Raw genomic sequence first — 22003 nt, forward strand, 5'->3', positions numbered from 1 at the left:
ATTTTCACTCTAGCCTAAAGTTGCTAGGCAACAGCAGAAAATAAAACAGAGGGAATGGGCTTTCACCCATTTAATCTCTAAATGAAAAGGACTGATGGGAAGTCACTGGACAATAACTGTTTTCCATGATTTCAAATTTAATTTGTTGTGCAAAATGTATATAGGCATATATGTTTGAAAAATTAAGAAAGTCGAGCGGCAGAGGCGTATGAGGTGATTACTGTACATCGGTACTTTGCATGTTTGGGGGCCACCAAAATGGTGCCTGTGGACAACATATTGTTAAGAACCACACAATCGAGTAGCTCGCAGGTCTTTTCTAAAAGCAGTTCACCAATGCAATGTGATAGGAACGTTATAAAGGCGATCATGTCAAAACCAGTATTGAAGAATCAGCTCTCAGTTTCAAAAAGGTAGCTGACCTCTGATTTTTACAGTCAAAGCCCTGCGGGCAAATTTGCATGTGAGGTGCCTGAAGAAGCAGATCCTGTCATGACGGTTTAGTATTATAAATTGTTTAAAAGTGCAATATGTGCACTTTTGTCAATTTGACCACATATGGCCTTGTGTTATGTACGCAGCTCTGCAAGAGGCCACTGCAAAATGATCCGTTTCTCTGATTTTGTTATGTGAGCTACAGGTTGTGTTTTGTTGAGTAAAGTGAGCATTTTTTCATTCTATAAAATGAAAACATAAATTGCGAATCCAGATATTTGCAGGAGATGGAGAGGGAACAAAAACAGGTCAAACTACCAAAAGGCTCCAGTGTTTTTCTTTTGGTCTGATTTTCTTTAATCTCCCCCTGTACCCTGCAGATAGCGTGGGTGGCATGATGCATTTTTTTTTCTCGTTAAATACAGTCGGGGCTTCCAATTTTGCATACGTATACAAAGGTATACAGTAAATGATGCGACGCTTCCATTTCGGTTGCTGCAGCAGAAAAGATGCGCTCTCTAGGTGTATCTCCCTCCCGCGTCCGTCTGCCATGCCGCGGACTGCCAAGCCGGCCAGACCGCGCCGCGCGTGCGTTTCATTCTGACCAACATTTCTAAAAATAGCTTGAGGTTGACGTCACTCGGCGAAACGTGTATGAGTCGCTTAGGGGAACGGTGGGTGGGGGCTACTGATGAGTCTGGAGCTCGTTGTCTGTATTTCGAGGGATTTGAGAGTGCGATACCATCAGCTGACTAACGATAGCCTTGCACTCCCGAACATTGTCACGGTCCTGCCACGCCAGGTCAGCGGCGGAGGAAAATATCGGTGACGTTACTCCCATCCCACCCACCACCCCACCTTAGTTTAGTAGGGCGGGGGGATATTGCCGTTGGATTGCCGGAGACCAATCACAGCATGGAATTGGACGTCACCGCAGATTGATAGCCAATGGGGAGCCGAGCCTTAGCTGTCAATCAAGTCCAATTCGGATGAGTGGGCGGGATGATCACTGGGCTGTAGTTCCGTCATCCAGCTCATCTCCGGGGCTACAGGGGGCCAATGTTGATTTGGGCTAATTCTCGTCGTTGTAGGTGAACATTAGAGGTTTAAAAGCCTCGGGTTGCTAGCACAAATCCTTTCGATTGAGAAGACCGCATCCCCGCCCTGCCCGTCGCTGTTTATTTTATTTTATTTCATTTCATTTCTACTGGGGAGACTGGGCTGACGGTGGGAAGCCAGGGGGCCTCGATCGGAGGGGGCTACAAGGAGTCCGAGGAGAAGACTGGCTCCTTCGCGACCCGGGATTGTCGCTCGATATCGGTTTGGTAAAGCGAGGAGCGGCTGCACCCTCGCGGCACCATCAGCGGACAGCCTGTTCAAGATCAACACCACGTTTGGATTTAGGAAATACTGTCTCGTCCTAATCGACCTGCTTGGTGGAACCTGAGAGCGACTCATCGCCCGTTGACAGGTTGTCATCATGGGCAACGCGCCCACGGCGAGGAAGGGCAGCGAGATGGAAAGCGGTGAGTCGAGCAAAGCAGCACGCTTCCCACCTGAGCATCACCTGGCCGGCGCCAGCCTCCCTCAAAGAGGCCTAACGATTATAGATTTATTAAGAGCCACATCCAAAAACTACACACCGCCAATTGCACAATGAGCCATACATTATGTAAGTACTGTAGTATGTTGAATGCGTGGTTGGGGTTTGCAATAATGTACAGCTGCATTACATCAGCTCTTACTAATGTTTTGCATCTCTTATGACGTCAAAATCATCAGAAAAGGTCCACCGCAGATTAAGTGCCAACAAAATCGTGCACATACTTCGAAATCACGGCTGTCTAACTCATGGCACGTGGGCCGGATCCGACCCACCACCTCATTTGAGGTGGCCCGCAAAAGTAAATCATGAGTCAACTCTGTGTTTCTTGCCATCACTTTGAATAGTACTTTTGTTTCACCAAAACCCTTATTGAAATAAATTGAGCAATATACTTAATAAACTATGATTTAAAATGTTGTTTTCCGTCAATTAGGCTACTTGTATGTATGCAATATAGAACTATGAGGATGTGCTAATACATTTCTGTAGGCTTGAAAGTTGCCTCCGGCCTCCAGTTTTTTCTGGCTTCCCACCACATTCCAAACACATGCTTCCTTGGATACTGAAAGACTCCAGGTTGTACACTCGCTGTTTGTCTTCAAGCCCTGCGATTGGCTGCGTTCTTCTCAACACTAGAAAGCTTAAGTGGTTTATAAAATACATATATAGATGGAGAAATTTCATACCCAAAAATGTAAATCATTTGAGAAAAGTCAATGTTAACTCCTACTTTTGGCACTTATTTGATTGCGCTGGTGGGCCTAATCATGTGTCCAATCTAAGTTCAGTACATTTTAAATTTTACTTCAAAATCAACACAAGACCCCGCCATATTAACATATTGTGCACTGAAACAGACTAAAAATGTGTTTATGTTTTTCAAATTATTAAAGCCTTTTAAGCATCTTGTAGGGCAAATGCGGCCAACTAGAGGTTAGTGTGACTGACTAGCTTTTGCATAGGTGCTTATTTGGGTAAGCTCCCACTCCTAAGTTGCATGATACATATAAATATTATTGTTAAAATAGCAAACTACATTTTGTGACAGAGCTAAACCAAGTGGATGTGGATGTAGATTTAAAAGTAATATGTTCAATGTTCGATCCCACTTTTTTCAGAACGATAACAGTACGAGACTCAATTCTTGATACCGATACCAAGTACCGATACCACTAGTACTTTTGATGCATAAAGTCCCCCCACCACAAAATGGCAATATTTCTAAGAAAGACCTACTATATACCCCAATCTAGCAATTGTACCTACAATTGCACAAAATTGCAATTTTGTGTTCTTATATGTATCTCTGATCATAAAACAGCCACAGGAGGCCATACATTCATTGACATCTATTGGCCATCGTTATGAGTACCGATACCTTGAAAAAAGTATTGGTAGTCGTCCATCCCTAGTTTAAACAAAATATTTTAATAGTTTATGTTTGAACAAGTTATTTAACTTACTCACTGTTGAAATTTCTGAATTTCAAAGCATGAGCTTAAAGTCAGGTAAAATGAACAGGGTTCATTACTTGTTGCCCTTCACAGTTAATAAAAGACTAAATAAAAATAATAAAAAGTGTATTGTCGGTGTTATCGTCTACAGTCAAGGAGTTCCTTGCTAAGGCCAAAGAGGACTTCCTGAAGAAATGGGAGAGCCCTGAACAGGTGAGAGAAACTGCACACCTATAGCCATGCTTCTAAATTTGTGCTGCTTAATTATTTCAAATTGTAGCATGACACCACATTTACATTTTGTAGTACACCAATCTATATTTTGTCTCCCAAAAGTGTATTCCTAAATTCAATAGATTTCCAAGTGAATGTTCCCGAAAAAACAGTACACTTAAAATGCGCTCGTCAAAGAAAAACAAACCAAACTCACTCTTTGCGTGTGTTTTTTATTTGTTATTTTATTTTCAGAACACTGCTTGCCTTGAGCAGTTTGAGAGGTTGAAAACTCTGGGCACGGGCTCATTTGGTCGTGTTATGCTGGTAAGGCACAGAGAAACGGGACAGCATTACGCCATGAAGATCCTCAACAAGCAGAAGGTCAGTTTGGGCCAGAGGTCAGGACACACTCTCTGGCACAATGCAGAAGAAGTGATATTGTGTTTCCATGTTGGCGGAAACCATTCCAATGTAGTAATTGTGGACCAGCTCTACACCTTCAGCAGAGTATTAAAAGGTGCATGGGAGTTCACTCAAACAGCCTATGTTTGTTTTGTTGACTTGTAGAAGGAATTTGACCGTGTCCTACGAGAGTTTTGTATCTCGGAACCAGCCTCTCTGATACGGGCTGTTTGTTCCTTGTACCGTGTGAGAGTTTGATCTGCATTGCCTGCAGTAAGTCCGATTCGTTTCCAGTGAGGGTTGGATTCGGATAAGGCTGACTCTCAGCATAACTTTTGAAAACACTAATGCGGACTCCTTATTGGTCTGTCTTGTGAAGAAGAAGAAGAAGAAGCAGAGCCAAAAGGCGAAGCTCTTGACCAGATGGTCAAACTACATCTTAATGATAGGGGGAGAAGCTCGGTCATCCAGGAGGGGCTCAAAGGAGGGCTTCTGCTTCTCTGCATCAAGAGATGAAGTACTCGGGCACATCACGGTTGAAGGAGCCCCAGGTTAGAACAAATACTTTCCGGAGAGACTATGTCACCTGGCTCACCCGCCTCACCCGGCCGGCCTGTGAACGTCTCTGACTTCCCCTGGAAGAGCTGGACAAAGTGTTTTCTTGTGAAAAGAAAGCACTTCTATGGGAACGGCCTTCACAGTAAACCTTTGTTGTCTGTCACTACATTTTGGACTTTCCCAGGGATTTTCCAGATGTTTTAGCAGGGCCCCCAGTTCTCCTTCCTAAAAGATGTTTTGGTGGATTTGGAAAAAAAACTATGACTGATTTCTTATTTTTTCCAAGTTCCATGACGGTCATATTAGCATGTTTGGCAATGCCATGCGTTGATTAGGATAACAATTTCCCAAATAGTGTGGATGCCTGATATTCGCTGGAGATAGGGATAAGGGGATAAGATATAGGAACAATCTTTCACACTCACATTGACACCCATGGCCATTTATCCTAATATGCATGTTGTAGGAACGTGAATGCAGGGTGACCAAAGAAAGCCCAGGAAATTCCACTCAGGAAGACCAAAGGCCACTTTCAAAAGTCACATTTCTAAATGTCAATCAGATTCATCGTTAAATTGAAAGAACACTCCTTATTTACAATCAGGTCCATTTAACTTCTCACTTTCTCCTAATTTTAGGTGGTGAAGCTGAAGCAGATAGAGCACACTCTGAATGAAAAGAGAATTCTTCAGGCCGTCAACTTTCCTTTTCTCGTGCGATTAGAGTACTCGTTCAAGGTAAGACGATGTACACAATTGTGTATTGTTGTACTGTATGTTGATGCCATGTGGGAACACCTTGACAGCACACTGTACCTGTTCCCCAGCTGGCCATTCTCCGCTTTATCCATTTAAGCTGTTTGGATACCTTAAATGCCCTGGGACTGAATGCTTTGATGCTTCAGATAAACCTATTAGCAGAAGGCTTGCTCAAAGTCTTTTTTTTTTTTTTATACCTACCTGACATTTCACAGAATTAATTGGTGTATGGAATGAACCGGTTTATGTATTGCAAAGATAAAAACGTTGCTCTGCACTTGAATCAAGTCACGATCCACGTGGTGCCATATTTCTTTGATACTGACCTACTGCAGTTCCATTTCGTTTTAGCTGCTTTCTGTGGAGGGCGGCCTCTAGTGGCACATTTTTGGGACAAGATTATGGAGGCTCTCCTTAATCAAAGATGACAGTATTTTGGCGGCATTGAAAGTAGGCCTTCTGGATTATATTAGAAAACACGATTAATGTCCTATTTCAATACTGTCAAACCAAATAAATATAATAAATACAATAACAGGCAGCTTACCAAATTTTCAAAAAGAATGTACAGTGGAATTAAAAGCTTTTGGAGAAATTATTTTGAAGACACTTTAAAGGATTCAATCATAGATATTGTAAAAAAAAAAATTAAAAAAATACAACAGCAGATTTTTTTAACCTGGATGGAAAACTTTTCACACTTTAATACAACGTTATGAATGAAAAGTGGGTACCAGCAGGTTGCAATGACAGAACATTTATGTATTCTATTCTGATCTGTAGCTATGGCTTTATTTGTAGTAAACCAAAAATATATGTGTTTCAACGCAGAACATTGTTTACTCTCTCTCTCCTACAGGACAACACTAACCTCTACATGGTGATGGAGTATGTGCCAGGTGGAGAGATGTTTTCCCATCTACGAAGAATTGGCAGATTTAGGTTAGTATGTTGTTGACATAAAGCATTTTTTTGGGAGCTGACATAAAATTTGTACTCCTACGTTTGCAGTGAGCCTCATGCTCGGTTCTACGCTGCTCAAATTGTTCTGACCTTTGAGTACCTGCATGCTTTGGACTTGATCTACAGAGATCTCAAACCGGAAAACCTTCTCATAGATCAACAGGGCTACATACAGGTAAATTTAGCCCCTTATTTAGGAATATGGGAGGGATTTGGGGTATTACTCAGAGTTAAGTCATTGGTCTTTTCCCCTCTCAGGTGACAGATTTTGGCTTTGCCAAACGTGTAAAGGGCAGGACCTGGACACTCTGTGGCACCCCAGAATATCTGGCCCCTGAAATTATCCTTAGCAAGGTAAAACTCTGCTTTCCTCAGAAGTATTAACAAGACAAGGATTTGTCCTTTTGTACTTTGCATGTTAATAAGATGCTTCATGGCTGTGCTTTCGTCCCATTTAGGGATATAACAAGGCAGTGGACTGGTGGGCGCTGGGCGTCCTGGTCTACGAGATGGCAGCTGGGTATCCCCCTTTCTTTGCTGACCAGCCTATTCAGATCTATGAGAAGATTGTATCGGGAAAGGTATAGTCCGACTGACACTTATATATATTTATCATTATTGTCCCACCGTGAACTAGAAATGATGAATTTGTATGCAAAACACAAGTTTGATTATTTACTTTATCCAATTGTAGTTTGCATTTTACAAGTGAGGCACCCAAATTTAGAGGGTGAGAAGAACAATGGTGGTCAACTCTAAAAAGACAAATTGTGATTGTTTGAGAAAAGCAAGCAGCTTTGTTATCTGCCTTAGGTGCGTTTCCCGTCTCACTTCAGCTCCGACCTGAAGGATCTCCTGAGGAACCTGCTACAGGTAAAAACATTGCAGCTATTAACGATAACCTCCCTTTTGTTTTTGTTTGCCAAGCATCCTCAATGAATCTTAATGGAGGAAATGCATTGTTCTGATTCTCAGGTTGATCTCACTAAACGCTACGGGAACCTCAAGAACGGGGTCAATGACATTAAAGGACATAAGTGGTTTTCAACTACAGACTGGATTGCCATTTACCAGAAAAAAGTATGTATGTTTTACGTGTTTGTGTTTTGTTCGAGGCTCCGTTGTGCAGGCAAATTGTCCTTCTCGTCCATCAACAGGTGGAAGCTCCTTTCGTTCCCAAGTTTAAAGGGCCAGGCGACACCAGCAACTTTGACGACTACGAAGAGGAGGAGATCCGCATTTCCTTCAATGAGAAATGTGCCAAGGAGTTTGCCGAGTTCTAGAGAGTACACGTGAGTGAGTGAATGAGGGAGGGAGTCGATAAGGAAGATGGGGAAGTAGGAGCTAGGCTGGTCAAGTGGGAGTTGTAAGGGGGAGCCTTACCGTCTCCTGTCACAATCACAAGCACCAGCTGCAAAAAGAGGGAAAAGGAATCGAGCGAGGAGAATGATAACCAGCAGTGTTGCCTTTGTCTGTTCTACTTTCTTTCTGATTCTGTCTCATGTTTGGATCCCTTTATAATGAAGGTGTGCTTCGGATTCATGGATTGGGCAACCCCTCTCGTTGAGAATTTCCTCTTTGCTGGTATGCTTTCATCTTTCACGTTTAAGGCCCAAAAGAGGCGAGTCCATTTGTTAGAATCAACTGTTTCATTTGTTCGTCATACGCGAGGACCACTGGAACTGGACCAGCTAAAAGTCTGCACTGAATTTTTCAATTCACATTGGGAATTGGTTGATATGCTCTTCATCCAGTGAGCAGTAGAAGATTCAAAGTAAACGCTCAAATCAGACACACACAGATACATGTACGGCTTGAGAGGTTTTGGTTTTGCAACGTTGTTTTTTTCGGGGGGGTTTTCCGCTCTGTCTCTCTTGAGGAACTCCATACTCCATGTTGTAGGCAGCATACTGTATGTCAAAGTCACCAGTGTCATAGCGTAAACCGTATGATGCATTGCAGACAGAAGTCACTCTTGATGACTGTGTGTGTGTGTGTGTGTGTGTGTGTGTGTGTGTGTGTGTGTGTGTGTGTGTGTGTGTGTGTGTGTGTGTGTGTGTGTGTGTGTGTGTGTGCGTCAGTGTTAGTCTCATTGCAACATAGCAACTTTATCCATCTCCATGGCAACGTTTAAATGTGATATCATGTCACACTAACTAACACAACGACATGGACAAGGGAATGGACAAGCACTGTTTCGTGAAGGAACACTTAATGTTACATAATAGTATCTCAGGTTTGAACATATCACTCAGTTGGGGACATTGGATAAACATAGCTTGCATGGAAATGGAAATTTCAAGTTCTGGTCAGAATTCAAAAGGAACAAAAGGGAATTTTTAGATATTTGATTAGTGTCTTCCACATTTTTGCCCTTCCATTTGGTTTTGTGACTGGAAAAAAAAAAAGCCTGTGTTGTGTTGTCTGCGCTCTGCTCTCACCTACTCTGCATGTTCTTGCCCTGAAAGGGACCATCTGAGGCAGACTACCTCAAACTGCTTCTGGATTACCAGAGCACTTTGATCTGTCATTGATGCTGGTCTTATTTGTGTCCCTCTTTATTTCAATTGTTTTTAAACTACCTGACACTCAGCTTGAGCCAATCACACCTCTCTCTCTCCCTCCCCCTCAGTGTATGGTCTTTAAGTTACATGATACATGTGGTCAGTACCTCCTTTAGCTACGATGACAAGTGTTTCAATGACAATTCTGAAACAAAACAAACATCAAGCCTTTTGTATTATGATTTCATAGCTACGTTATACTTCATCGCCATATACTGATTCTTGATATTTTAGTAGAGTTTCACGCAAAAAGTGCACTCTAAGAGCGATTGCAATTGCCCCAAGATAAGTGCAGGTTCTTCTGATTCTACACATTTATTTAATGAACTGCCTAAAATCAAATTAAATTGCACGAATTTAGTGCACCACTTGTTTTATTCATTTCACTGACATTTTCATTTCACTGACTGTTTTCTGTATTATTTATGTATTTATTTATCCATTCCTGCTATATATATATACATACACACACACACACAAATATACACCCATATTGAGACATAAAAAAAAAAAAACAGACAAAACATAAGAGTTGTTGAGCTTTTGTGTTCTAAAGACTGGCTTGGACCCACCTTGAAAATTAGATACTAATATATGTAAAGGGTTTTTTCTGTAAGAAATGTAACATACCTGATGCTTACCTAACAAGACACTGAAACAAATGCTCACTTTCTGAGCAGTGCTATTTCTTTTATAAGGAGAGGAGGAATTATTGACCAATCAATCTGATGTCGAATTCACGCTGTCATTAGATCAATCATGATTATTACTTTGCTATTTTTTATACTGTTGTAACCCAGTTGTTAAGACTTCACACTTGCTGTATGCCATTCATGTCCAATTCAATGTTGACTTACATCATGGACAAAACAAAATTTAAAGTTCCAAAAATATTGTGTCTCTCATCGATGTTTCTGCAGTGACACTTCCCCTCAAAGCAGGCACAATGCTATGTTGCCATCATTTTTAGGGAAATGAAAGACTTCTGTGTAAACCATGTTAACCCCTGCCACACATGCAGCTTAACACACATGACACACGCACACGCAGCAAAGGAAAGTCATGATGACAGTGACATAAAAAAACATGAGTGTAATATTTTGCAACATGAATATCATTCCAATAAAGTTTTACTTGTAAAATTATCTTGAAGGTTCCCGTCTTTCCCAAAGTGGTGTTGTTGCTTCTTCAGAGTTTTCACACAAATACTCTTACTGCACTTAAATCCATTCTTCACTTGTATATCTGTAGCAAGATATTCCCCATCTTGGTTGATGTCAGCTTCAAGAATGATGTGCTGTGAAAGCATTATTTTCTTCCTGCTAGCTTAAAAACTACACACTTACATTCAGAAATTCTCCATCTTGTCTGGAAAACATACAATTAATGAGTGTTTTTCAGTTGTCATTCATTTAGAGATGTGTTGCTTTGTTAGTCAGTTCACAATGTTAGCAAAGCTAGTGAAAAGACTGGTTAAAAGCCTGACTAACATTTATGTATGCATACATATGTAATATCGATTTTCTTTCAGATTTGTCAAGTCAAATAAAGCTATCGAAACTAAAACTACGCACTACACTCTAAGCTGGTTGCCATCCAAACGCAGGGCACACAGAGACTAATAACCATTCGCACACACATAATCACAATTCTGAATGATAAATCGGCCTACCCGTTTTGGAATGTGGGAGGAAACCGTAGCACCCGGTGGAAACACACGCAGGCACGGGGAGAGCCTGCAAACGCCACACTGGAAAGCCGAAGCCGGACTGCACCTCTGATCTATGAGTGCGCCACTGTGCCGCCTGAGTCTGTACTTTTTTTAAATTTTTATTTTACAAGTATACTTGTACAGTATACTGTACTCGTAGTTTTGCTGATTTTGAGTATACCTTTGCCCCCTCTGGTGTAGCATAAAGGTCAGCCATCCTCCTCGTCTCCGACAGTAATCTACTGCCGCCAGGAGGAACAGGGTGCCCTCCTCACCCTCCTCCCATGTCTTGAGCGTCTATTCCCCGCCACCACGCGGCGCACACGCAGCCCGCCGCGCGTAGCGTGCGTCAGTCTTTGTGTATCCGCCGTGGACTGCACACGATGACACGGTGAACAAAGAACGCAGCTGTGATGCGCCAAAAGCGAGACAATTCCACCTTAAATGCCGTCGCAAGCGCCATCTTCGGTCCACCTTAAGCGCACAACGTAGCGGACGAACGGCGAAGTGCCGAGCGGGCTTCCGTAGCGGTCCTCCAGCCGGGGAGTGATCGCACTCCGCTTCCAGCTTTGACACAGCAGCGCCACTTGAGGAACAACAAATACACACGTTCTCGGGCCGAACCCCAAGGAGGAACATGTCCGGACCCAACAAGTATCGAGAGTGGATCCTGGAAACAATCGACTCTCTCCGCTCGCGGAAAGCGCGTCCGGATCTGGAAAGGATTTGTCGAATGGTCCGAAGGCGACACGGGTCAGACCCGGACCGAACCAGGGCAGAACTGGAAAAACTGATCCAAGAGCAGACTGTGCTTAAAGTTAGCTATAAGGGCTCCATCTCGTACCGGAATGCAGCCAAGGTGCAGAGGAAAAGCAGAAAGAAGAGTGAAGACCCTGTGAGCAACAACAACGGCGACAGCGCGCTCAGCTTCACCGACCAGGAGGACGACTCAGAGCCCAGCCCGTCTCAACTGGCAGAGGCCAGCAATAAGCGCGGCGCTCCCTCCAGCCCGAGGAGCGGAAACAGGAGCATCAGCGGCGACGGGCCGGCAACGGCCCGTCTTGTAGATGAAGAGAACGCAAGTGCAGCCGCGGGAGCACAGGAAGTCCGTCCTGGTACCGGCCGCAACGATGCACTTGGGCGAGACAAGCAGCCGGGTCCGTCCGTGGATGACGCCCCCAACCAAACTTGCGCGGGGGGCGCCAGCACACGCAAGCACGCAGTGGCCCCTCAGCCCCAACTTCCAGGGGAAGGAGGTGGCATCGGATCCGACTTGGACCTGGGCGACCGGGTGGTGGCTTCAGTCCGCAGCCTGTCCGAGAGGAGCCACCGGGGGGGCGACGCCGCCGCTGCCGGTGGCAAAGGCCCCGTGAAGCCACTGGGGCTCAAGGAGATTTTGGGCTACCTGAGCAGCCAGGAGCGTCTCTTCGAGGAGAAGCTGACCAGGGGCAAAGTCAAAGTGGTCATGGAGAGAGAGGTGGCCCGGGGTAGGCTGCGCAGGACCCGCTGCGGGAACATTACTCTTCCTCTGAGGGGAATGACGACGACGGAGACGTTCGCCGCCGAGAATCTTGCAAAGAGCGCGCTGCAGCCCGCGATAAAGGTTGGCGACTCTAACTTAATATTTGCAACACGTCCAGGCCCGCGCGGCGCGGTGAAGCGCTGTCTGCTGTTAAATTAATGAAAGCTGGTCGAGATCGTGCATGTTGCGACGTAAAGCGCTCCACTTCGCCAAATCACATTTTTTTTTAAATTGGAAAAAGAAAAAGATACTGCTGCATAATCTAAATGTTTGGGTTTTGTTTAATATAGCGGGACGTGTTTATGGGACAGGCGTGCGTTCGCCCGTTTTTGCGTGTGCTTCAAGCACAAAAGCTGCCGGTTACAGCGCAGGAGCGGCTCCTGAAAAAAAAAAAAAATATACGCGCACGCATGCTGAGTGGGTTTCTGCATGGCGCGTGCACGAGCGAGTTGTTCTTTGAAAGTGGGATCTGTGACGTGTAATTTTAGCTCGTCGTTCTCTTGGCCACCGGAACCACACTCATTCCGTAATTTGCATCAACCAATATGATCACTTTGCTCGCCATCCCCGTGTGTCCCAAGTTCGTATACTTATCATCGAATCCTTTGTATTATCCCCCCCCCCCCCTCCCTCCCTTCCACTCCCACTGCGTGACGTGAGCACACGTTGGTATAGGCGTTTGACTTATTTACAGCAATTTAAAAATTGATTGTAAACATGAAAATTAAAGCAAAACAACTAACAAAGACATTAGGTTACTTAACACCAGTTTTATGTTCAAAAAAACGATAAGAAGTCTTCAACCTTTGGCAAAAATGATGGAATCACGAATCTCAGGGATGCATGTACTATAGATTTTATCCCACCAATTTAAAGGATGTTTGGGCATAGTGAAATACATTTGCAAGATGACAATGCATCTAGCCATAAAGCAAAAACTATAAAAATATTCCTTGAAGCAAGACACACAAGGGCAATGTCATGGCTTGCACATAATCTGAATTGCAGTCTAATTGAAAATCTATAGTGGGAGTTGAAGAAAATGTTCCATGACAAGGCTCCAACCTGCAAAGCTGATTTGGCAAAAGTGATGTGCGAAAGTTGGAGCCAGACTGATGAGTACCGAGTATTGTTTATCACTCATTAAGTCCACGCCTCCGAGACTGTGAGCTGTTATAAAAGCCAGACATGTCTATAAAAGCCAGAATTTTGTTGGTGATTCATGAATCTAGAATTTTTATCAGGTGTTGTAGACTTATAGGAATTATTCTCCATGCAAGTTACATTCAATTTCAGATTCAGTTTACTTCCATGACAATAACCACCAATAATAATGCTTGGTTGTATCATTCCAATAAGTGTTTTTTTTTTTTTTGTATGTTGTGGTCCAAAGTGAGGCAACATGGCAAAGTCTAATATATATTTTGTTTACGTCTTTCAAAACTTGTTGTGGCACTTTCCGATTCTTCAGGAGATGGAAGAAGCCAGTGAAGAGGATGGTGTGCAGGAAGTGAATGAGGATCCCAGGAGTTCTAATCAGGAAGAAGGACAATCCCTGGTCGCCATGACAACCGAAGCAGCTCCAATTGGGAAAGCCAGTGAAGATAACGAGATCTGGAAAGCGTCGGAAGAGGAGAGCCTCTGTCATTCGCATCGAGACGAAGGTGCGTCTTTGTCGGAGTTCAAGAACGATTTATTTCATAATTTATACTTTCATGAAACACTTTCTCACAATTTTAGTATGTTGTACACACACGGTGATGTAGAACTGAGAGCTGTTTCTATTACAGATATTTTCAAAGCTAAAAATAGCATACTATTCGAAATGCCTCTGTATGATTTAGTTTAGTTTTACTCTAATGCAGACATTATCACCAACAATGCTAGTCAAGGATGAGCTTAAGTGTATTAGGGCTCATTCATTTGTGTACCTAATATTGTGGCCAGTGAATAACACCTAAAACTATTTGATGAGATCATCTCTGTTTATTTACAAATCCTCTCCTCAGTTATGGATCCCCTCAGTAGGAATGGGTGTTCACTATCTTTGGGTGCTCCTCCATCTATGTGCTTTACAGCATATGTGGAAAAAAGATCTGGGATACCTGATCAGCCACTTATGGATACGCAGGTAAATTGCTAGTTTTTAATCAATTATTAAAACAAACAAAGATATATACACACACACGCATGCACACACACACACATGCTCAGGTGGTTTTGCGTAACTTCACCTGTTACACTGTTTGTTCAAGTGTTGAGTGCTGGATGTCATTGGTTTACGTCAATAATAAAAAAAAACGTATCTTTACATGCAGAGTCAGAGCCATACGCAGCACACCCGGTCAGGCTTCAACGGTGAGTAGTTCCTCTCTCCTTCTCCGTGTGTGTGTGTGTGTGTGTGTGTGTGTGTCTGCGTGTTTTGATGTTATTAACAAGAGCAGGGAATCAAACTTTTTGGGGGTCAGGTATTGAATGTAAGCCAGAAGCAGGTGTGTCGTCATGCCTACTCACACCCACCGCCTCCCCGAGAGACACTGGCCTTTCTGAAGAACAAGAGATGAACGATGGCGTTAATAATGGAGGGTGAGTACAGTCATTTCTCATGCATCATTTCATTTTCTAGTGCAAAAACCTGATGGCTTTCAACAACATAGCAGGCGCTTGAATAATGAACCTCAATGGAGAGGGAGAACCCGAATTAATTGAAGTAGATCCATTCATTTATTCAATTCTTTTGATTTGTAGGTTTGTAAAGATGGGAGGGGCCGGGGGGAACCCGGTGGACTGGACTGTGGCTGATGTGGTCACTTATTTTACAATAGCTGGTTTCCCTGAGCAGGCTGCTGCCTTTGGTACACAGGTGAGGATGCTGCTCCCTATTCGCCACCAGGGGGCGTCACAGACCGAATCAACAGTCGCACAATCTAGTCACTTCAGTCCACTTCTCACTGTTCAACTCCTGCACTTGGATTTGCTCTGTTTAGGAAATCGATGGGAAGTCTCTTCTCCTCATGCAGCGTAATGACGTTTTGACTGGCCTGTCAATCAGGCTTGGCCCCGCCCTCAAGATTTACGAGCATCACGTGAAGGTTTTGCAAAAAACACACTTTGAAGATGAAGAATGTTCATGAAAGACACAAACTATGAAACTGAAAAAAAAAAATGCACGGAACATTTACACAATGCCACGCACACATTTAAATTACTGAGAATGACAAAGACTGTTTCAAAAACAATTTCTCTGTCAAACTACCCCGTTCTTGGTTTATGGGTTCATATAGTTTATCCACTCATCCTTATTCTACACTCAAAACTAGTGGGTCAATTGTTATATTAAAAAAAAAAAAAAAAAAAAAAACAACGAATCAGTTAAGTGGCTATTGATTTACGCCTTTTATATGCACCAAGAGTTTTGGGACAATCCAATCCAAACTGCAGCAGGAGTATTTCTGTGGTTTGTACTTTTGAAAGTGTAAAACAGCATGAAGCCAAATAATGGAATTGTTTGTGCTAATGTGAATTTAAGGCAGAGACTATTATTGTACAAGAACATGTTGCCAAAATGATCATAGATCTTGAAAGCATTCATTGCTATTCTGTTATTTGATTCGGCGTGTTATGTCATGTTGTGTCAGATTGATTTTCAACCTTGTTAGAACTGAAATGAAAAAACAAAATGAAGAATTATTTTTTTGAAAAAAAAAAGTACATCATCCTATTTCCCAAGTGTACCTAATATTGTGGCTGAAGATTGAGTTTTCAAACTTGTTAGAACTGAAATGAAAATAACTAAATAAAGAATTAGTTTTTTGTTAAAAAAAAAAAACTTACATCAACCTATTACCCAAGTGTACCTAATATTGTGGCTGGTGTCTATGGAGAACTACTTTCTATATATCCCAAAGCAATCTGATACCAGCCTCGGCAACCTAGTTCTTCCCTCAAGCGAAAACAGAGTGAGAGTTAAATAGTATGTAACCTTTACTTGTTAATAAACACTCCAACTAAGTGAACAGAACAAATAATTTGTAAATATATAAATCATTCCAGTCTCTTTGAGAAGAATTTGTAAATAACATAAAAGCAATGATGTCATTGAATCACACAGGTTGTCATGCAAGCTGCCTTTCAAGCAAACTCTCATAAATATGTGACAAATTATTCAATCTCCTACATTTTCACAGCAGCATAAATGCTTATTTTCTTATTTCAATTTATGAAAACAAACATGACTACCTCATTTGTTTGTCTCATTCTCCTCTTTCAATTGTCTCTTAAGAGCACACATTTTCACTTCATGTTGAGATGTTTGACGAACCTTTCAGACTGTTAAACATCAATTTTTGGTTGTCACAGTCTATACAGTCAATTTGTGCTCTACTTGCTTATTTGCTAACCTTTAGTAATAAAGCGAGAACTCATGTGTCTCCTCTGTGTGTGTATATTCATGCATTTCTCTGACATTGAGTAATACCGATGCCCATGTTTGGGACTTTGGGGATGTGTTTGTGCATCGTTGTCTGCACACGCCGAGTTAATAAAGGCATCCAAGCAGGTACATGCAGTACTGTGGAAACATGTCGGTCATGGGCAATTATAAAAAGAGGGGGAGGGGGAAATATATTCATGGGACCCAATAGGAGAAAGAAGCACGCAGTACCAAGAACCCGATACCGTTGGCTCTGATTCGAGCAGAAGTTGGATCAGATCATACCTGACTAATATAGTTTGACTGAACCCAGAAGGACATGTGAAGGAAATGAGAGCTTCTGCAGGAGAACAGTGAGTTCAACAACAAATCATTTAATTTTGTCTCATACTACAAATTTACTGAATCATCTCATTGGGCATTTGACACACTTCAGATATTTTTGCTTGCTCGCTCTCAATTAGTCTTATTCACATAGCCTAATACTCGAGTTTATAAAAGACAAGATTACTTTTACACAATTCTACCGCACAGTGTTTCACTACTGAGCCTTTTTTTTTTTTTGCTAAGGACTGAAAGCATTTGGTTTTAACATTAAAAATGACTTGAGACAAGTTATCAACTGTTTGTCTTTATTTTCAGGTAAACTTTATACACTTAGACGAGTGGTTCTCAAGTTACTGTTGTCACCCAATCACACAATCAGCGAATGGGTGAACAGTGATTATGTCGGGATTCCCTGTATGAAGTAAGGAATTATAAGGCCACAAAATTTCCCTTATATTTTTGCATTTGTCTCTTCTTTTTGGGAAAGTGCCTTACCTAATGCATTCCTTGTGGAGAGTCAGTATACGACAGAGCCCTTCTCCCCCACTGGCTCTCACAGCAGTCCAAATAATATTTTCCAAATGACCAACGTTGGAATCACAATAAATGTTAACTGAAAATAAAAGGCCTTCAACCATAACTAATTTGAACAACAGTTGTTGCATGATTCCAGTTGAGGATAGCTGACAATAACATTATTTGCAATGAAAAAGAGAATAGGATGTATTCATGATGTTGAGAAGGTCTGTATGGGATACACATGCGTCATTTTGCATAACCAATAGTAAATCAACTGAACAGGAAAGGTCGAGAAAAAAAAAAAAAAGATGACCTCAGGACACGTGTGCTGGCACAATCATTGCCAAAATACACACTGAGTCATCAACCAAAGTATTACGGACATGACAGGCAACAGGTGGGCAGTTCTCTGCCATATATTCTGGGTTCTATCTATGCAATGGAACATTTTTGTCACAACTCGTCCCTGGTTGCTTTATTATGTCTGTTACCATGGTTTCTGTTGGCGTCGCCCCTCCCCTCCTGTGTTACCTCGCAATCAATGTAACCAGTCACCTGCCTCTTGTTACCTGTCTTGTATTTAAGTCCTGTCTGCCCCTCACTTCCGTCGGATTGTTGATGTCGCGTCATGTCTTCTTGTTGCTTGTTTCCTGTATTTGTCAGTTCTGTTTCGGTTAGCCGGTTGGTCCGTTAAGATATGTCAAGTTTGCTTGTTCTGTTAGTTTGTTCCCCTTATCCTCTCTTCCAACTACCTTTTCCCTTCAGTAAACCCTGATTCAAGCTGCATTTGGTCGCCCTGCTCCATTCTGATCTGTGACAATTTTACTCCTCTGTATCTCCCTTTCTCATAGTTGCAGTCACACCAGTGGATCTACCTGCCTAACTGGACCGACAATACCGAGGGAAGGGACAGAGCAGGATGTTTTTCCTGAGAAGGCTGAGGTCGTTTAATGTTTGTAATATGCTACTGAGAATGTTTTACAGTGGTCTCCAGTGTCCTGTTCTTCGCCGGGGTCTGCTGGGGAGGCAACATCTGTGCCAGGCACACTACCAGGCTGAACAAGCTGGTGAAGAAGGCCAGCTCTGTGGTGGGGACCGGGTTGGACAGCCTAGAGGTGGTAGTTGAACAGAGGATGGGGGGGGGGAAAACTGGCGGCCATGTTGGCCAGTCCCTTCCATCCACTGCACATCGAGCTGACGGGGGTGAGCAAATTCAGTGACAGATTTGTCCTCCCCCGTCAGAGCACAAAGATTTGGACAGTCGTTTATTCCAGCTGCACTCACTCTGCAACCAGGCCCGCAGGCATGGGGAGACCTGGAGCTAGAGTTGATAGGCTAACTGACTTGGGACTTTTTATCTGCACATGATGCACTTTAGCAAACTACCAGCTTGCACTGCGTATTTATTGGACCAGCAGTGTTTATATTTATTGAATTGTGAACTCTGTTTTTCTGTTTGTCTTCCTCTTTTTAAATGTCATGAGCCGTTTGACAACTGATTTTCCCCAGAGGGGACAATAAAGGTATCAATCAATCAATCAATGCCTACCTGCCTATCTGTATCACTTCACAGACGCTTGTTCTAAAGTAACGGCACCGTATATATTAGTAAAGCGTGATAGCGGCCAGCTGGATCTCACCTCATACCCATAAATGTTTGTTTTTGTCATTGAAGCCCATATGACAATACATGTTTTTTTTTATTGGCAGATGTATCTGCAACTTTGTGGTGCCATTTACTCATGATTGAAATTTCGAATCACAGCAAAAAGACAATTTTGTGGCAAACCTCACACGTTCGGTGACAGTTCAGGAGCATTTAGCTGCGTTGCTTGCCAGGTCCAAGGTGCTGATCTGTGTCAATGGAGGCTGAATGGCAGAGAGGATGCTAGGTATCCCAATGAGTGGGACTGTCAGGTTGCTTTGCAGTCATGCCTAGTCGTAGGTTTAAACTTGAGATTCTGATCGGTATCTGCTATCAGATGAAATACGCCCACCTAGTCCACTGCTCAACAGTCAGGTCTTGTGTGCCTGGTACAGATTGTGACGGAGTCAGTGGGAGGTAAAGAAAATAAAAGTTCCCTAAAGGGCGGCTGTGTGTTTTGTAACTTTCAGCCTTTGATGTGGGAATATATGCACACTAGTATATATAAATATTAACTATGTATTCAAACATTGATTTTACATTTGTTTCTCTTTGTAGGGTGAAAACTAACTTTATTCCAGAGACCAGGACACCATAGTGTAAATGGATGGAAAAACATTAGTCACATTGTATTCAGATATAGGTGTACTGTGTATATTGACCCACTGCATAAGAGTGGTTTTATAACTTTAAGCGCATACATAAACACATTGACTTCCTTTATTTAAAAAAAAACAAAAAACATGCAGACTTCTTTTTTTTTTTTTTTTTTCAAAATAAAATGCCATTTAATAGTTAGGTGGTGTCCAGTAGATATCTTTGGACAGCCTTTCCCAAAATGGATTTTGAATATTTATTTATTTAATTTTATGTAATTTTAATTTTATTTAATTTGATTGATTGATTGATTGATCGATTGATTGATTGATTGATGGCGGTATTTCATTAACAGGGATACTACAATTAATAAGCACATGAACAGCATCAAATTTGCAAGTGAAGCATCGTGAGCAGGTCGATGAACAATTACGAAAAAAGTGCGGAACTTTTATTTGTTTTAAGGGGAAGATATGTTTGAAGCACAAGGTCCTGTCAGCTGTTTATTTCCGGTAGAAACGGAAGTGGCTCCAAAGGGCTTGTGTAGGTGACCGAATGGCAGATAGCTGAAGCAATTTTGAAAACATTCTCACAGCATTGACTAAAGACAACCCGATTGAACACATTCAGTGCATAATCTATAAAGAATAAAATGGGAGCTCACCTGGTCAGACGCTACATCACTGAGACCGACACCGAACCAGATCCGGCCAAGAAATTCGAGTTCGATCCCCAGTTTGGGTTTCCTGAGAGGAAAGAACGAGGTTTGTAGTAAAAACTAATGCCACAAAAGTGCGTCGGAGGATTGCATTTGTTTATTTTGCTTGGTGTCTGAAATTAGCGAATCTATTTTTGCATGTATGGATGAAACTCCGCGATAGCTTGTCAGCGCTGCCATTACCGTTAGGAGCTGCTTTAAGCCATATTTTGCCATTTACTTGTATTAATGCAGCAGAAGCTACACTTTAGAAAATGTATTGCACTCGTTCCTATTTTTTCTAGAGCGGGGCAGAGAGATTCAATATAAACAAAACGAAATAGAGAATGATCATAACCTGCTGTTTAATAAGGCCTTTTGAGCTCGTCATGTTTTCCAACCAAAATATTAAAATCAGCATGTTATTATGCTTTGCGCGTTTCCCTCACAGTTCTGAAGTTCTGGGTTCGTATATCGTTTCTGTTTGGAATTTGGGTTTTCTCCCACATTACCAAAACATTTACGTTAGTTGTACTGTAATACAAAAGATTATAATGCAGCTATTGGACACATCAACTCGGATCTCAAAGTAATTCCAAGTTAACTAAATAATCAGTTACTAATCATGGTAACTAATAGTTAATAGTTATTCCACATGATGTGTTAAGTTGTAAGCCATTATTATATTTCATTCATTCAATTCATTTTCACACTTGCAACACAACCAATACATTTCTCAGCATGAACAGGTTAGCCTCGAAATGGTACATTACTTCTGCATCAAAAGAAGATTGATGTTCTGTGTCATTTGCAGAGATGGTTGCGACCCAAGAGCAGATGAACTTGGCCCAACTGCCTTTGGAGCAGAGGGACTATTGTGCTCATCACCTCCTGAAGCTCATGAAGTGCAAACGGGACAACTGGCCAAACTTTCTTGCCTGCAAACATGAGCGACATGACTGGGACTACTGTCAACACCAGGAGTAAGTGTTTACATCAATAGTGATTGGCGTTATGTCAATGGTCACTTTTGCTTGATCGAATATATTTGAAATAGAGGAAGATTTGATGCATTATATTTGCCTAAAGTAAACTTCTAGAAACAATCAGTTTTATTATCATACATAGGATTTTGTATTGTGTGCTCACACATTGTACAGTCAGGCAAAATATATATTTCATGTATGTTTTTGTCTTTAGCTATGTGATGCGGATGAAGGAATATGAGAGGGAGAGGAGGCTCCAGCTGAGGAAGAAGAGAATTGAGGTCAATGCTGAAGCTGCATAATCAAGCACATCGGTTCCCTCGTCTCTGTATATATATACATTACACTGTTCACATTAAACAGTGCTGCTAAATTACAGGTTGCAGTCTAGGCTTTTTTTGGGGGGGTGGGGGGGGGTGACTTCATGCAGCCCTATATTGAGCCGCACATGCTTTATGTTCACCCTCCAGCTCACTCACTGTATTTTCTCATGTAGAAGTTGTCCCCCAAACCCCCTTGCCTTCTTATAGCCCTCTATATTACACCTTTGATCCATTTCTGTCAAATTCTGACTTTTCAACTAAATAAAACAAATGTATTTAGTAATGAAT

At 42.1% G+C, this 22003-nt stretch overlaps 3 protein-coding genes and 1 long non-coding RNA gene across 4 annotated transcripts; 3 read left to right on the forward strand and 1 right to left on the reverse strand.

Annotated features, from left to right (window-relative positions):
- The first annotated feature begins 1308 nt into the window (after nucleotides 1-1308).
- prkacab (protein kinase, cAMP-dependent, catalytic, alpha, genome duplicate b) lies at nucleotides 1309-10101 on the forward strand. The gene is made up of 11 exons (XM_088373476.1): nucleotides 1309-1961; nucleotides 3647-3708; nucleotides 3964-4092; nucleotides 5310-5408; nucleotides 6289-6371; nucleotides 6441-6567; nucleotides 6651-6746; nucleotides 6851-6973; nucleotides 7206-7265; nucleotides 7368-7472; nucleotides 7550-10101. The coding sequence occupies exons 1-11, from the start codon at nucleotides 1916-1918 to the stop codon at nucleotides 7673-7675; spliced, it is 1056 nt and encodes a 351-aa protein (XP_088229602.1). The 5' UTR covers nucleotides 1309-1915; the 3' UTR covers nucleotides 7676-10101.
- Nucleotides 9313-12121, reverse strand: LOC148399165 (uncharacterized). Its single transcript, XR_015857986.1, has 2 exons — nucleotides 10629-12121; nucleotides 9313-10324 (listed from the first exon to the last, which is right to left on the reverse strand). It is a non-coding gene; the product is annotated as an uncharacterized LOC148399165 (long non-coding RNA).
- On the forward strand, nucleotides 10994-19005 carry samd1b (sterile alpha motif domain containing 1b). The gene is made up of 8 exons (XM_088373475.1): nucleotides 10994-12270; nucleotides 13661-13853; nucleotides 14199-14320; nucleotides 14508-14547; nucleotides 14658-14775; nucleotides 14938-15052; nucleotides 15177-16974; nucleotides 18319-19005. The coding sequence occupies exons 1-7, from the start codon at nucleotides 11305-11307 to the stop codon at nucleotides 15321-15323; spliced, it is 1701 nt and encodes a 566-aa protein (XP_088229601.1). The 5' UTR covers nucleotides 10994-11304; the 3' UTR covers nucleotides 15324-16974; nucleotides 18319-19005.
- Nucleotides 19006-20197: 1192 nt separating this feature from the next.
- On the forward strand, nucleotides 20198-21768 carry ndufb7 (NADH:ubiquinone oxidoreductase subunit B7). Its single transcript, XM_088373521.1, has 3 exons — nucleotides 20198-20473; nucleotides 21221-21389; nucleotides 21607-21768. The coding sequence occupies exons 1-3, from the start codon at nucleotides 20362-20364 to the stop codon at nucleotides 21692-21694; spliced, it is 369 nt and encodes a 122-aa protein (XP_088229647.1). The 5' UTR covers nucleotides 20198-20361; the 3' UTR covers nucleotides 21695-21768.
- Nucleotides 21769-22003: the final 235 nt, after the last annotated feature.

This window comes from Syngnathus floridae, chromosome 4 (assembly GCF_059516105.1).
Source record: "Syngnathus floridae isolate MCC-2025c chromosome 4, RoL_Sflo_1.0, whole genome shotgun sequence".
NCBI lineage: Eukaryota > Metazoa > Chordata > Actinopteri > Syngnathiformes > Syngnathidae > Syngnathus > Syngnathus floridae.